This window comes from Centrocercus urophasianus, unplaced genomic scaffold (assembly GCF_019232065.1).
Source record: "Centrocercus urophasianus isolate 14NV4802_14NV808 unplaced genomic scaffold, USGS_Curo_1.0 seq_21, whole genome shotgun sequence".
Classification (NCBI taxonomy): Eukaryota; Metazoa; Chordata; class Aves; order Galliformes; family Phasianidae; genus Centrocercus; species Centrocercus urophasianus.
Window position 1 is genome coordinate 18,293,955 of NW_024884767.1, and position 17,402 is coordinate 18,311,356.

Consider the following 17,402-nt stretch of genomic DNA (forward strand, 5'->3'; position numbering starts at 1 on the left):
GCATGAGATTCAAGCCAAATACAATACCTGTTACTACCAAAGCCTTAAGAAATATCAAACCAAAGCTTCTAGTTATTCTTCTAGTTGACAGCCACTACATTTTAAAATAAGAAGCATAACAAAATTCAATATTCAAATGACTGTGACGACTTGCAGAAGGTGGTTTTGGCCTAACAGAATATCAGCACCTGACTTGACTGTTTTTACACAAGATAAACAAAAACAAAACAATTTTATCATCCCAAATTAGAAAACTAATAGGCATACCACGAGTGCTATTTACATACTGTAATACCTGACTGGAATTCTTTCTGTTCACTTCCTGTTCACTGTTGCAAATTCACTCAAGATTGAGCCCTCAAAATGAAGTAGGTATTCAACATTTTTTAATAAAAGAACTTCTAGAAAGATACAGTTTATTGTTCTTTTTTTAACAAATGATTTACATGTACTTCATCTGTTAATCTTATTCTACATAATACAAAATACTCAGTTTGGAAAAAAAACCCACAAGCGTATAGTTTGAAAAGGAAAATCCCATTGCTACTTCCAATTTAGTTTCTTTTAGGTATAGCTGTTACATAAATTGGCACTTCTATAATTATTTTTTTTATTTTTAATGCATAGATAAGCACTACAGAGTGATTACTGAAATAAGTTTCATTACATAAAGTAAATGTGAATTCAGTCTGAATCTGCAAGTACTACTTCAAGCAACAAACTTTAGAAGGAACAGAAAAGAACAAACAGGACAGTAATCAAAGTGTAGTAAAGGTGTATGCTTAAAAAAATTGATTTCTTGGATGTTCATCTTTAGGAGTGAAAACTCAATAATTGTTGTTATCCTTAAAAAAATAATTTTTTTCAGTATAATTTAATTCATACACAAGAGTATCATGAGTGTTCACAGTTTGGTAGATTAGATATTAGAGGTCTTCAATATAGCACAGGCATTATCACTTTTTAATAGGGAAATTCATATACACCATACCAGAGAAACAACCTTGCAGCACGCAAGGAAGAAAAATAATAAGTTCTACAAAAGGCCTCTAGAGCAAAACTTGCTCTGTATCTACTTGTAATTTGTTAACACTCCTTAAATTTGCTCAGTTTCTTGTTTTGTTACTGTCCAAGAACGGACCCTCAACTAATTGGTAGGCTCTGGTACAGCACCCTCCCAGCTTTGCAGTATGAAGTTATACCCCTTGCTCCTGTGCTAGTTTAACAGTCTGCTAGTTTCAAATCTTTAGGAAATAACAAAGCTGAAGTCAGAATTCTAAGTCCTCAAATATAAATTTGATAGGAAATACTGGAAAGTTACGGACAATATTTTCTACTTACTAATGCATGCAGTACAACCTACATGCAATGCTAAAAAAAAAAAAAACACACCAAAACAAGTCGTATTTCATCAAAACTGCCCTGCTGCATGTTCTATTAACGGACAGAACTTGTTCTTCCAGGCCCTTCTGAAGAACAGACTAAACGGAGGCAAACAGGAAAATAAAGGAAAAAACAGAAGTGAGAAAATTTAGTTGGCAGTATTATGTAAATAAATTGAACTGGGGGCAGGAACATAGGTTCTGGTCTCAGATTTACCACTGAACTACATCAGCAACTCAGTTTTATGTTTTCATTCTGTGTATCATTCACATGTATGTGCCTTTTGAAGTTCCAGAGAACACACACAATCTTTTCCATATCTCGGTGAATGGCAAGTCAGTGCAACAGTACATCTGTTAGTTGTCAAATGCTACCACAGTAATTAATGAGACTTAATTACACAATCTATTGCCAATCCAATGAATGCAGACTCTGCTTAAACCATTTAAAAGTATAGACAAGATGCTTTTAAAAATAAAAATTTAGTTCCATGTCAATTTTGTGCTTATTTATGCCGCAAAAAATAATCTGTGCAAGTAAGTAAATATAAAGTTTTGTAACATTAACAAAGCATTACACAAAACATCACTAGTCATCATGTTTCTTGAGTAGCAATGCCTATAGCAAAAAAAAATCTCTTCCCTGAGAAGAAGTTATAATTCGTTATTCATGTATTTCTTAAGGTAGGTCAGTTAGATATACCCTACATTTTCTGCAATTAAATAAGTTTCAATCTAGTTCTTTTGATAAACAGACCACTTCTGTTGGTTCTAACATTGGAACATTGACTCTAACATTGGAAATCCATTCAGTTGATATCACTTTTCAGTGACTTCCCTGAAGACAGATGGAACTGATCACATGCTTAAGATTGACCACATTTCTCTCTATTTTGGTGGAAGTGACCAAAGAAAAAAGCAATCCTAAATTATTTTCAAGCCATTCAAATATAAGAGGTTTTATGCAACACTCTTGTGGGAAACAATTATGTTCACAGAATAGAATGTTCTCATTAATTTTTCAGTGAAATTCCTCTTCCTGTCCAAAGTTCCTTCTAAATACTAGAATGGTTTTGTTTCCAGACTTCACACTGCTTTGCAATACATTTACTCAAGCATGGTGATCATTGGAAAGCTGAAGATAAAAAGCTGGTAAAAACAAAACATCTGAAGAATAGAAGCTGTTCACTTTTCAGATTAAAAGAAATGAGTTGCCTGGCATGAGTCACATTGAGATTTTGCAGAAAACTGGACTTTTAACAAAACTGCTTTAGTCAATCCTTCTAAATGCATATAACAGAACGTATTTTTATGGACTTTATACACGTTAGCACCAAATGACAGATGGAAATGTGCAGCAATCTAATAAAGATTTGAGCTATGCAATTTTGCAATTCAATGAAGCACTAAATCTAAATTGCACAAGCAACAGGTTAGTGGTATGCCCTTCTATGAATTACTTGAAAGCAAAAAAGTCAACTGCACATACTGCATAGTAAATACAGTTTATTAGAAAATTAACATGAACATCAAATCCATTGTATACTCTTGTGGGTTGTTGTTGGTTTTGTTTGTTTTTGTTTAACTTTTTTTCCCCTGGGGTCAAACAGCCAAAGTGTAATTTCACTGTTAGAAGCCAATTTCTGTACCAAACCAATATATGGATAAAGAATTGAAAAAGTCTTTTTCACTTAACATAAAGTAACAAGAAAATCTGAAAATGAGATTCTATTTCCAAAGGATTTCCACACAGAAATTAACATGGAACAACAGTTCCTCAATACCCTATAACAAAAGCTACACGGAATTTCCATCACATTATTCTAAATGGCAACAGGGAATAAAAAACAGATTTCAGTTTAAAGAACATTCTGATAATGAAACTTCCATCAGGAAAATCATCACCTTTACTCTTTATCAGAACATTTCACAAGCAAGAAAAACATCAAAAGTGCAGTGAAGAGCCTCTTTACAGATTCATTGTTTTGCAAATCCATTTCGGTACAGTTTCCAAGTGTTTGTCTGCCACCTTATTCATGTGATAACATTAAAAAAAAAAAAAAAAAAAACCAGAAGGAAGAGTTTAGGTTGCTTTTGCTCTACTTTGTTTCTTTTTCTTTTTCATTTGCTTTTTTGCCTCTTAGATAAATAAAATCTTACCGCAGCCAAAGCTGACTGTAAGCGCAAAGGATTTACAGTCTACACCAGCAGGTAAATAAACAGCCTGCTCAGCGGAGCAGAATTAAGTATCCATCCAGAGGACAGAAAGCCAATACTTCACAAATGGGCCTGTTTGATATTGACTGCCAGAGGCATTTGCATGCAGCTCCTTAACTACTATTACTCATGAATCTCTCCAGATACAGTTTGTTATCTTGACTCTAAGTAGCTTTTTCTAGTTAGTTTCTGCATTAGCCATGACGAATGCATTTTAGAAACTCTGACAGGCAAAGATTAAGTCAATACAAGTCAAAATTAAAAAAAAAAAAAACAAAAAAAAAACAACAACAGACCTTTAGATTCTTCAAAATGGCTTGCTTAAGCTCTTCGAATTAACCAACACTCACCTACATAGGCTTCATCATCCACTGGCAGGGGTACTGACATGCAGAGGTAGGTATCAGACTGCTCAAAGACAAAAGAACAGAAATTCCCTTAAAATAGGGCATTCTTACAATGAAAAGAAAGTACCAAAATTATTTCAAAGAATGAAAACAGGGAGAAAAACTGAAATATTAAAAAAAAAGAATTAAGAAATTATACACTTATAAATCTTGGCACTGAGATTATTTGCAATAGTTAACAAACACCACACTCTCTGCCTGACAAAAAATTTGAAGGGGTAACAGTATTCTGATGATGTCCAAATAAGCAGCATAAATCCACGTGTGATACATTAAAATGACAAGTATTACTAAGCTTCTGATTTATTGTATTCTTGATATGCATTTGTTCAGTATTTAATAACTTCCTATATTCTAAGAATAAAGACTATCTCAGAGCTAAACATTTTTCTACCATTAGCCGTATGTCTTCTTAATCAAAGATGCATATAACTGGACAAAAAAGGGTAAAAATACAGTGCCATTGTAACAGTAACCATAGGAATACATTTACTTGTGATTCATGCATCTAATTATACAATAATCAATGAAATTATTTTTCACTGAACAATACCACAAACATCACATGCCCTTCAAAACAAAGAACATTATTAACTAAAAAATTAATAATAAAATCAATTTGCAATTTTCTTGCTTAAACATTGTAAAGGACTAGCAATTTCCTGAAGCAATTGGATGAACAGTACAGATGAGATACAGAATAATAGGCAGTCCATGCAGAAAACATACAAAGAATGACTTCTGCAAGACGTTACAGCTGCCTTAGTAACCTAAAAGACTTTGAATTTAAAGTGCTCAGCTTGTCAGATTTGGAATTATTCTTGGATTTAAATAGAAAAATCAATTAAAACACAAAACCAGTAGACCCAGATCAGTAATCACAAATACCCAGATGTGAAATCTCTACAAGTACTCTGGAACACAAAATAATGTCCCTGAAAACAAAACCGGGCAAATTTTTGTAAAGGAAAGCTCTCAGCTCTCTCCATTGCTCATCAGCAAAACAGTGAATCATTGGTACAGCATGAAATCATTCATCTTATATGCATGTGAACTATGAAAGCAAAACATGTAATCAGGTTTATTTTTATCTATTAGGTGGAGGCCAGTTCCTTATAACAGCATCATGTAGAAAAAAAGAAACTAGTTGCTTTACTGAGATATTTGTCCAAAGATTATGTAGAAAGTCAACATTGCTGTAAGGAATTAATTCATTTCCATGTTTTATTTAGAAGTAACAGAGATTACTCTACAAGGTCAGGGATGTGGCTTGTGTGTTGACAGCTATGCTATTATCTAATTTAAACATTATTTTTCAGCTTTAAGGTTGTTTAAAAAAGAAAATCTTATAGTAGTAGTACTTCACTACATCCATGAACTCTAAGACCAATAAGATGTCTTCTTTCACTATTACTTGCCAAAATGGATGAAAACAAAATTCCTGCTACAAAACACTTCAAGTTAATGAGAAAATAAAATACACTGAAAATAGGCTTAAACAATTAAATGCAGCTGAGAAGAAATGACAAGTACAATGCTGATAAAAGTATGTGATTACACAAAGCACTGATGTTTACAGATAAGAAATTTGCACTGGTGGTTTGCTTGAAGACAGAAAAGATAAACATAGGTCAGCTGATACAAATAGTTTGAATGCCTTTGTGAACTCCAGATACATGCATTTACAGAACATACAACACCCATTTATAAATTGAAAAGGAAATAGCTTATTTTCTATTTAGCTGGGATTCAGAACTTCATTTAGAAACTTAAACTTCAAGTTCAACAGCAGCAAAGCTGCTCCAATGGAGATGCTATAAAGAAGCCACATGAACAGCATGTCACGGAGGCTGTTCATTCATCCGCTTTGAAGCCTTTCTACAAGCACTACCAAAATTATATCATTTGTGAAGAACATGCGATTTCTCAGATTAGCTAGTTGTTGATCTGAATAAAAGTTCCACTTTCTTGCACTACATGACATCACAGTGATCCAGTTGAAGCATAAGATTTTCTTTTCATAGAAAAAAGCATGATGAAGGACAACATAGAATACACAGGTGTTACTCCAAAGATACTAATCTTATCTTCGCAATTAAACTAATTTATGCGTTCTCTAGTAATTTTTTCATCTTTCCCACATAAGTTACTTTAACTCAGAACTCAGGAACTAAATGCAGTCATAACAAATACAGCAGTACATTTATCACTGCATTTTAAAAACTGCACTTGTTTCCTTCCTCACTGGTTCACTTTGGCATCTTTTTTGACTAGATACAGAGTTACAAACAGGCCTTAAAACTGCATACCAACACCTAGAGGGCTAAGAAATACATGAAGAAGATAATGAGTTAGTAAGAGGCCACTACAGAAGAATATCCTCTCTAAAGAGGATAATTCACCTCCATTCCACTTGTGCCATAACACTGAATACAACATCCATTCCACTTAGTGCCAGTGTTGACTGTTGTGGCATAAAATGCTTTTGATTATCTCTTTCTGTGAACTGCAAGAAAACAAAGACTGCCTTTTCTGCATTTCTTCTCACTGTGCATATTGTGCATAACTTGTATAAATAGGAACCAAGTTTCCTGCTGCTAGAGCAGGTCAGATTGGAAGGAGGAAGGGATGGGAAGGAGAAAGGGGGAAAAAAAAAAAAAAAAAAAAAAAAAAAAGAGATGAGACAGAGAATATAAGAGCTGGACTACACATGAGGTTAGGTGTTATTTTTGCTTATCTTCTTCACAATTAGTGTCGCATGTTGCTTTCTATTGCTGCCTGCCTTCCCCATCCCTCTCACAAAACTATATGGGAGAACAACATTTGTCTTCATCAGCATTGCGAGATACAGATACACACACATATTTCCCATCTAACAATTATCCCAGCTTTTTGTTGATGGTATTGCTTTTTTTCTTTTTGAATGGGAAGAGACTGACCCCTTCATATACGATTCCCAATATTTTAACTAATGATTCCTCATGCCATATCACTAGAAGTTACATAATTAGAAGTGTTCGCCCTGAAGAATTAAGAGTACTTTTCACTCTCTCTGAAAGGGATGCTTAGTATTTTGTTGCAAACAAATAAAATACAATAGAGACTCTCTCTCTGTTTGTACTTACTGGAATGATGCCACTTACTCTAAATTTTATGTTCCAGGAGGCTGCTCCCCTCTAACTGAGAGCCTCATTCTGCTTTCACTATTTTTTGAAAGTGCTATCTGCAACAATGAGTCATCATCTACTGCAGCACAACATCCTACTCTTTCCAAGCATCTGCAGCCCTTTTAAAGAGACGTGTCTTTTAATGACATATATAGTTCCCTGCATTGCCTCACTAAAGAAAATGAAAATTAGACATTGTTTATCTTGCTAAATAAAACTTCATTTGAAAGTGACAGCAGAATTTTATACTTTAAATGTGAATCTCAAAAATGCTGATGTTAAATATTAATTCTTCATTTTTACTGTCTTGGTTTGGTAAGCTATGACATAAATAAGCTATGTCAAACCACAAAGATATACTGATAATACTTCCTGGAATATTTCAATGTTTTAGAATGCTAAATCAAAAGTATTATTCTTGTAAAAATGCTTTCTGGCATTCTCTCTCAGCTTGTCAAAGTTGTAATAATGTTCAATTTACTGCAACTAAAATTGAACTGAGAAACTATCTGAGATTTGGTGTAAACTGCAATTTTAATCTGTCTTACCAGCACAACTGTATAAGTTTCATTTTAATAAATCTCATAATTTAAGTTTCAATAAGCTCTAGCAATTAATTGTAAGAAATCAGTATTAGAAATAAAAATTGTCAGGTGAAACTATTTTTATATTCTTTGAAACTCTTTTTCAGATTTCTATTTTTCACTGGATATGCACACACTATTAAAGTTACCATTTTCTTCATTCACCTCACGTCAGTCATACTTCAGGCAAGACTTTATTTCTCTAGGCCATTGAAAAAAAAATAAAAAATAGAATAATTGGCAAAAAGAAAAACTATACTTCTCCCACCTGCTTGGGTGTCACTCCAGGCATACGAATGTCCAAAGCAAAATCTGACAGCCCAAATGAAATAACTGGCCTGGTGCTCCCAAAGCATTCACTGGAAAGAGATCTGGTAGCATCTTTATACCTTAAAAATAAGCAGGGAACATAAAGATAAATATATATTTTAAAATATATTTTAAGAAGATCTGTATTAGAAATAGTAAAGAAATCTGACAACACAGGAACGATTTGGAAAATTCCCTACTTCATTAGGTCACAAAAACATCTCCATTATCAAGCAATTACTGAAGTAATTCCTGCGAAAAAATCAGATGTATTAATCTCATCTAAATCCCTGTCTTAGGTACACAGATGTACAGATAAAGAACTAATGCACTAGTATATGTCAAGTACTATTAATCACTCAAGACAGATTGATGTTTTGTTTAGGAATACGTATCTGCTGTATAATTCAATAAGGAGAATTTATTTTTTTTTACCTTCCAATAATATGACATTTACAGCAATTCCCACTGCCAGTAGAGAAGCAGAAGAGTAAGTTTTAGAACTTCACGTGAATATCAAGGTCTATATTGATGGCAAATGACAAAAAAAAAAAAATTGAAAAATGAAAAACTCAATACAGTTAAACACCTTTTGGAGAGCTAAGAGGCTTTCTCTTGTATTAACTAGATTAAGTTTGTCTATTCAATCTTACAGTCACTTATGTTTACTTCTTCTCCAATATTTCTAAGCATTGAGCAGTTAAAGAAGATGATTTTTTTTTTTTTTTTTTTTTTTTTTGCTGTTGGAACAGCTTTTTACACTGCCAAGCTAATAAGAGCAGGGGAAATGTATTTACTCACTGTGTAAAGACTCAAATATACCTGTGGCACTATGTAACACAATGTATTCATTATTGTTTTTATCATCCCAATGACAGCCATCCTTAACTTCTATTTTAAAGAGCTATTTTGGGAAAATAAAAAAAAACCAAACAACCAAGAGTTTGTCCTCACTATGACAAGAGTGACACTTCAAAATTTTGCAAGTAGAACGCAGAACAAGTGAGCAAAACCAAACAACCAACATGCACATTTTTATCAAGGACATGCTTTTTCATACATTTATTGTATTTCCATACAAAGGTGAGGGCAGCCCTAAAAATCATGCATTCAACACATAATGTCTTTCTGCATAACCCACCTTTTGAAGACAGAAAGTGGGCTTCTAAAACCCAAACAGATGTTTTGAAGAACGAAAATCAGTATTAGCAGGTTGTTAACGAAGCCAGCCATGTCCACCCTGCAGTTCCTGGCCTGATTAAGGGACCAGAAAAAGGGCAGCACAGCTCTATCAGCTGTGATCCTGACTACTAGGCAACAGCAGCATTAATTCATTACTTCATTCTTATGTGCTCTGCAGGCATCCTCCTGCTTCTGACAGACCATCTGTCTTGGAAGGTGATGCACTGTAAATCAGGAAGGTGGATGATGTTATGTTGTCTTTATTACTAGCTGTAAAAATCTGTTGAAGGGTTTTCCCTTGGAGACAGACGAGACTGCGCCTCTGTCCACTTAAGGAGCCAAAATGAAGTAGACTCCTGATGCTTCCTCCCCAGGTGGCACAGTCAGATTTGTGTGTTCCGTATCAGTCCATGGTGCCAGAGACACCCGGTAGCATCACAGAAACCAGCATCAGTCATCTTTTAGAACCTGTAAAAATACAAGAGGATAAAAGATGACTAACACATTACAGCATCAGTTCTCCGCAAATCCCTGTCGAGAGTTTTTGAAACATTAGTAAGTATTCTCACACGGTACAGCCCAAGCCAGTGAAGAACGCATCTCATTTGAGTCCTCTCCCACTCATCCAGTGTCAGAAACTGATACATTCAACATGGACATAGAAAACTCACTCGAGAATACATTTTAAAACAGCACAAAGAAAATCAAAACAAAACATTTATAAGCAGAAGGCAAAACTATATATTTCACATATAAAACGGTATAGTATGATGTGTTCTCCATGCAGCTAGAAGAGCCGAACACTGGCACAGCAAAAACTGAACTCTATGAATTTTAAGAACTATCACTAAAAGTTTCTGCATTAGTAGCAGACTGGGATACTTCAGTTTTAAAACAAAAATGGAATACTATACCTTTCTGTCTTAATATACCTGTTGCTTATGTACCGTAGTGCATAACTGATAGTAACAAATTGTTTTCAGAAATACAAAAGCAAGATTGCTTTACACTACTTGTATACTGTTTCTATATTCTTCTGTTAATGCTATTTCAGCTTAAGACATTACTATTCATATTGCTTTAATTAAATTTAACCTTAATGGCCCTTATATCGCTACACTGGTTGATTACACACTTCAAATGCACAAGTTCACAAGGGTTTTTTTTTAAGAATGTTGGAAAATAAAAGTGTGTGTTACTGAAAATATACACTAATGTTTGGGCTTGTTTTTCAGCATTTACAACTATCTAAGAAGAAAAATCTTGAAGACGAAGAAAATCAACCCTTCAAATGTGTTAGTAATTTGTTTAAAATAAACATTAAATAAAATATAAGCAAAAAAAAAATCTATCCTTTGGATGCTGAAAACACGGTGAAAATATTGCTATAAAGATGAAGAAACAAAGGATTCTGAAACTCACGAGTTTTAATAAAAATCACTTCCCATCTCAGGGCACACTCACCAAAAAGGATCCTATATGAAAAAAAGTGCTTCTGGACTGAAGCCCACACTGGCAGCTTGCCTGTGTAGCAGCTACACCAGATTTGCACTGAGCAATGTGCAAGAGGCACTGATTCTAAAATCTGATTAAACTAACCATTACAAAACCCAAGTATTTTCTTCACTGAAAGATGACAGAAGATCCAGTCACACCAACTAAAAATAGACTCTTAGATCTGAAGTTGCCAAAAACATGCCAAAACTGTCCAAAATCATTCATGAGAACTAGTGATACAACAGTAATTCTTTTTCTTTATGTAAATTCTTAAGCCTTCAGTTCTACTATCTTCATCATCTTGACTACTGAACTATGGAAAACTGTAAAACATGTTGAGGACTGTACTATGACAGAAAGTCAAGTCTGTCTGTCTGTCTATCTATACAGTCTATATATATAAGTCTATATATATCTATACCTCTGTAAACATATAGAGCTTCACTACTTTTTACATGAAGATATGATTATGCAATTATAACAGAGCAGCATCTTTCAAAGCCACCTGAAAGTTCTAGCACAGCTTAAGCATCTTTCCATGTAAGAAAAGAAAGCTAGTTATTCCAGGCAGAAAAACAAACATACACTGATGAGATTTTCACAGACAGACGTGCAAAAAAAATTAAAAAAAAAAACAAAAACAAAACAAACAAACAAAAAAAACAGAAAAGAAAAAAAATCAATTACATCTCATAAGAACTGAAAACCATGTTACATTCATCTTTCTTACAAGTATGCTGAAAATCAAATCTCCCCAGAAAAGAAAAGTGAGGGTCATTTGCGCAATACTTATTGAATTTGCTGCATTTCTTTTTTTCCCAGCAAGTTAAAAATGAGTACTGGTGAATTACAACCATTATGCTTTGATTCTTTTGTTCCTTTGTAGCAATTCTTTGTGGCAATTCTCTCCGTGTAGATTTTCATCAATATATTTTAGCTTCTTTCTTTCTATAGTAATTGTGAACATAAAATGGTTGGAAAACTAGTGAATGTGTCCCCAGACACATTAACCAAATTATCAGCTATTTAGATTGTTGTTCGATTGTTGCACAAAGTTGAACAGCCAAAAAAACCTTTAAGTTTCAAATTCTATGTAACAAATACGCTAAACAGTAACAAAGTAGGAAGTTCAAGGCTGGATTGGATGGGGCCCTGGGCAGCCTGGTCTGGTATTAAATGAGGAGGCTGGTGGCCCTGCATGTGGCAGGGGTGTTGGAGATTCGTGATCCTTAAAGTCCCTTCCAACCCTGGCCATTCTGGGATTCTATGATATGCTGGGACTTCTGCAACAATGCTCTAACTTAATTTTCTGGAACATGAAAAATTAACTTCCAATGACTATAAATGTTTTTTCCAGCTTTAGGAAAGTCTGAAGTTGTTTGTAAGTAGCGCAGCTACTTGGTATGTAGATTAATAAAAAGAAGCCATGGAAAAAGATGAGCATTTACAGTCCTCCATCCGTAGTATGAGTGCTTTGTTTGATGCATCTGGCTACACAACATATGGCTTCTGCTTGTCCTCACATTGTGATGTTGGGTTAAGATCGAGGGATGGAGATAAGGAGGAGGAAACAGCTCTGACTCCACTCTGACATAACCAGTATCAGACTAGGAGGAAAAAAGTGAGGATGAGAGATTCAGTAAGATTACATGGTTACTTCAGTTCATTAGGTCTGAATGACCTATCCTGATACTACACAGTTCTGCTTCCAATTTAGAGTAAGAGTTTCCAAGGGAATGGAAAAAGCGAAGTAAAAAAGATGTAATTGATGACAAATGCTATATTGAAAGGAGAGAAAATAGAGATGGAAATTTGCTCAAGCAATACAAGCATGTTATCTTATCCACCATGTCCTATACAAACATAGTAGAAGACATAAAAAAACCCACACAAATACAAAAAACTAACTGCATCTAGCAGGAAGAAATGTCACTGAACAAGCTGGGGGAAAAAAAAAAAAAAAAAAAAAAAAAAAAAAAGAAAAAGAAAAAGAAACAGGCACGAAAAGAGCTAGAATTCAAAACAGCATGCAAAATTAAGTAACAACATCTCAAAGTGATTTCATGAAAACTCAAATGCAAACCTTAAAAAATACTAATTCCTTAATAATGATCCATTCAAAAAAAAAAACAAAAGAGCAAACAAAAACCAAAAAAAACCCTCAATGCCTTGTGATAAAACAAGCTCTGTATTAGCCACAACCTTATAAAGCACACTATAATTTCTTCGCTTCATTTTCGTCATTTTACACACAGTACAAACTGAACTTGACGCAAGGAGAAGCCTCATCTTCAGCTTCCACTGTCTTCAAAGGAAAAATAAAAAGAAAGCTAAGCAGTATTGATCTGAAAGTTCAAAGGCAGTAAGTTCTCAAAGCTGAATCTTGTTTCATGATTCTTATGCAATGAAACCATGGAACTGAGCCAGGACAACTTGATTACAGTCTCCAGCTACAGCATGCAAGAATCAAATTTTCAGCTATAGCAGGGAAGGCCATGTTTCATCTCACACTAAACATGAAGCTTAAGCAAGGCAAGTTTGCCACGTTTAGATCATAGTTTGAGATTAAATTTAATGTCTGCAAAAAAATAATAGACAAATATGGCAAAAAAAGTGTTATATTCTACCTACTGCACAGTCTTTTACATTTTAGAGGGGAGTATTCCTTTGTTCTCTATCATGATGTTCCGCTCACATCATCATATAATCACTCCTTCAGAAAAAAAGAAAAAAACTTCAGAAAAAAGAAAAAACCTCAGAAGAAATGCTCACATCCACAGTAAGACAAGACTAGCCCTCTTCAAGCATGTATACCTTCTACATCATAGTTAGAAATCAATGCTTAAGATTTCTCACTAACAGTTGTGAAAGATGAAGCATTCTTCACAATACCAAGAAGATTAAAGGAAGCAAGGATAGATGGTACCAAGGATTTTTTTGGTAAGGATTTTGGCAGCAAATAGTGAAAGTTCTCTTTCTGCACAGGTCTCCATTACTTTTACTATGCCATTGTCCATGCAGGGAAATGAATCTGTAAGAAAATGGCAGGAAGACCAGAAAAGTCTTCCCCAGATAAGCTGGTTTTAGAGCTTATAATTCTTTGGAAAATAACTAACTCATGGTTACAGAAAACAGAGGGCCAGTACAGCTTTTAACACCATGCATGCCAACTACATGCAGTCCTGTATTTAGTGATTCCTTTTTGAAAACATGAAATGCTCTGACTCGTCACATTTTACTAAACTTTAAAATAATACACTTACCAGCTTATAAAACTCCTAAAAAACCTTTGAAATGTTGTATTTTGTAGAACTTATTTTCCTTGATGCAACTCAAGTAGTTTTCAAGGAAAACATTTATGGCATGATTATAAACAATTAAAAAAAAAAACAAACACACATAACCAACTAAGGAGCTACAGAAACTGCTGCTTCAGTCTAGACTTCATTGGACTGTTCTTCTGGTTCAACTAACGATGAACTTCCAACATATACCACACCCACTGTAATCACACACTGCCTTGTATTTTCTTTCTCTTGCACTGCACTGGTTCAGCAAGCTGATGCCCTCCTTCCCAACCCCCATCATTATATTCATCTTCAGATCAGATCAACTGGCCAGTGAAGCTGCCACAAATCTATCATGAAAGAAATGATGCAAACATACAGATAGCAAGGAATCTTTTGCTTTTGGAGCAACTGAACTATGTGTAATATCACTCGCATTTTAAAAATATTTGTCTTCATAAGTTATCACATATAATTGGCCTCTTGGTTTAATTTAGATTTTCCTAATTCTCATATTCTGCTACCAAAACCTTTTCAAATATGGATACCAGAGGACAAAAAGAAATATGATTGCTCTTACTGTTGTTTCTACGAACAATTTTTTCCATAATTTGACAGCTGAGCTTAAGTAGTGTGAATACTTCTAAAATAAAAATCTGTGGGAATAAAACCTACTGTTGATTCCACTGGAAGAAGTACAGCATCTGTAATTTGAATAAAGAACTTGAATCTTCTATATATTATAGAAGTTTAATTAGATGATTTCTAAACACATTTATACTCCGCAGGCTTTCAGAATATACTGACTTTGGACAATATGCTTTCTCCTCTATTTGATGACTAGTATTAAATGAAAATTCATGCTAAGTAGTGCTAAAGAAAAAAAAACTGACTACCTGAATACTTAGTCATTCTGACTGATTTCGTTGATCTGTTAATCACTTGTGAGTTCTTTATTATGTGGAGCATTTTTTCCACAGAATTATAGGGATTGAAAGGAACCTCTGGAAATTACCAAGTCCAACTCCCTGCTAAATTAAGTTTCCTACAGTAGGTTGCACAGGAAAATGTCCACATGGGTTTTGAATGTCTCCAAGAAAGCAGACTTCTCAACCTCTCTAGTTAGCCTGTTCCAGTGCTCTGTAAACCTCTGAGTAAAGATTTTCCTCATGCCCAGATGGAACTTCCTACGTTCCAGTGCGCGCTGGTTGCTCATTGTTGTTTTACTGGACATCACTAAGAAGAGCCTGACCCCATCCAATTGAAATCCATCCCTTAGGTATTTATAAATATCTGAGATCCCCTTCTCAGTTTTCCTTCTATTCTTCAGTCCCAAGTCCCAGTCTTCCCTCAGAAGGGAGATGGTCCAGGTCCCTAATCACCTCAGCTGCCCTCTTCTGGAGTCTCTCCAGAAGTTCCCTACCTTTCTTAAACTGAAGAAAGCCCAGAACTGAGCCTGTTCCAGCACCTCACCACCCTCTCAGTGAAAAGTTTCTCATCTAAATCTCACATTTAGTTAAAAACCATTCTATCTTATCCTATCATTATGTGTATGTGAAAAAGGTTTATTTCCCTTTAAGTAACCAGAAGTTCACAGTGAGGGCTTTTACACCATTGTCTTCTGCAAGAAAAACATGCATAACTCCCTCAGCTTCTCTGATAATTTCATGGCCCTCCTCCAAACCTGCTCCAACAGCTCTGTGTCCCTTCTGCAGGAAAGACCCCAAGCCTGGACAGAGCACTCCAGAATGGGGCCTCACAAGGTCAATGGAAGGTAAACCCTTGCCCTGCTGGCCACTCCTAATGCAGTCCAGGATATTGTAGGCCATCAGGACTTATGAGTCCTTCCGAAAGAGTGAAACTGAGAAAGTCCCTTCCTTCTCGTGAAAGTCAGATCTCAGGACCCCGAAGGCCAGAGAAAACACATTTAAAATGCCAATGCTGCCTTTTAAACACATTTGGAAAGCATTTTATTCACAATAAATCACCTTGTAATCCTTCTGCTTTGTCCAACCATCATACAAGTAAAATTCTCTTGTCAAGGAAGATCAATGCTTTTCACTGAAAGACGACATCTTAACTAAATGCTAATTTCATACTCTGAAAAAAAAAAAAAAAAAAAAAAAAAAAAAAAAGTTGGATGGCACTAATTACTTGCTTAAAAGGGAAAGCACATGAGAATCTTCATCTTTCATTTTGGTATCGAGATCATTATCAGTAGCACAGAGCAGTAACGATAAAGGTTCACTGAAGTGCCCTTCATCTCCCTTTTTTGTGGAGAAAAAAAGAACTTACTAAGGGGAAAAATCTTTCAAGAATTTGGATTAACCTCTAAGGATAAATCAAAGAAGAGATCATTAAAAACATTCAAGTTAAATTACACATTGCGTGCGAACAATGAATTAAATTCTTTGCATATTCATACACTAGAAAGGGCTTCAAATCTTGCTTCCTTGTGCATCTAGTCAAACAAGATGAAAAGCAACATTTTTCAGTCAGAATGTGCAGGAGTTTGTTCATGTAGCTATTTAGACTGTTTTGAACTGACTGGTTCCAACAAAGCACAATGCGAGAGGCAGCACAAGGAATTGGACATGTGGTGGTAGTCAACAGGTGATCTACTAGGCTGGCACATGCAGCATCTCCAGCAGGCACTTCCTGCCTGTCACCACGGGATGTCCATTCTCCTCCTGTTAGGCTGCTGAGCTGAACTAGCCCACAATGCTAACAGATGAATACAAGCACTGGAAAAAGATGAAGGAAACAGGAAAGTGTGTGCTGCTAGGAGAGAAAGGCAGCAATCAGTGCTAGTGCCATTCTCCCAGCCTGGCACTACCAGTCAAAGAGCAACATATAAATATAAAACATATAAAAATATGTGCCCTGTGTGCCCAAGGAATACCCCCTCACAGCCTGGACGTCTCACTGACCCTCTGCACAACCCATGCAAATCCACCTGAACAAGCCTCTTTTAGCAGGGACACACTGTTAGATGGAAACAATGGAAGGAACTGCCTTTAAAGAAGTACAGTGAGGCAATAACTACTATTTAGTTCTTAGTCTAGCATCTCCTAGTAAAATATTTAAGAGAAATCTAAAGAACAGGGTTGTAGGTATACCACACTCCATCCCCATCTCCCCCTCACTCTTCCATCACCCCAAAAAACAGTAACCAAGAAAACCACAACAGTTTTGCCTTCTTCTGTAGTAGGATAGTCTCCACTGTGAGCTACTGCATTACCGTCTAAGATAGGCTGGATCTGTTGGAGTACATGTGATGCAGATAGACTAAGACTTTGAGCATTTTAGCTCCACTAAAATAACAAGTAATTTTCATTCATTAAAATATATATATATTTTAAGTTTGGGA

At 35.2% G+C, this 17,402-nt stretch overlaps 1 protein-coding gene across 10 annotated transcripts in view; it reads right to left on the bottom strand.

The window, feature by feature from the left end:
* Window positions 1-17,402, bottom strand: part of PAM (peptidylglycine alpha-amidating monooxygenase) — a 120,055-nt gene that overhangs the window by 60,701 nt on the left and 41,952 nt on the right. For 8 of the 10 annotated variants that reach the window (XM_042822797.1, XM_042822796.1, XM_042822793.1 and 5 more), the window contains 3 exons: window positions 9,208-9,716; window positions 8,026-8,146; window positions 3,950-4,007 (listed from right to left, as the gene is read on the bottom strand). In XM_042822797.1, coding sequence (XP_042678731.1) covers window positions 3,950-4,007; window positions 8,026-8,146; window positions 9,208-9,299 — 271 coding nt within the window. In that variant the 5' untranslated portion in view covers window positions 9,300-9,716. Of the gene's footprint in view, window positions 1-3,949; window positions 4,008-8,025; window positions 8,147-8,501; window positions 8,590-9,207; window positions 9,717-17,402 lie in introns of those variants that run through there. The other 2 variants (XM_042822795.1, XM_042822794.1) reach the window with 2 other exon arrangements.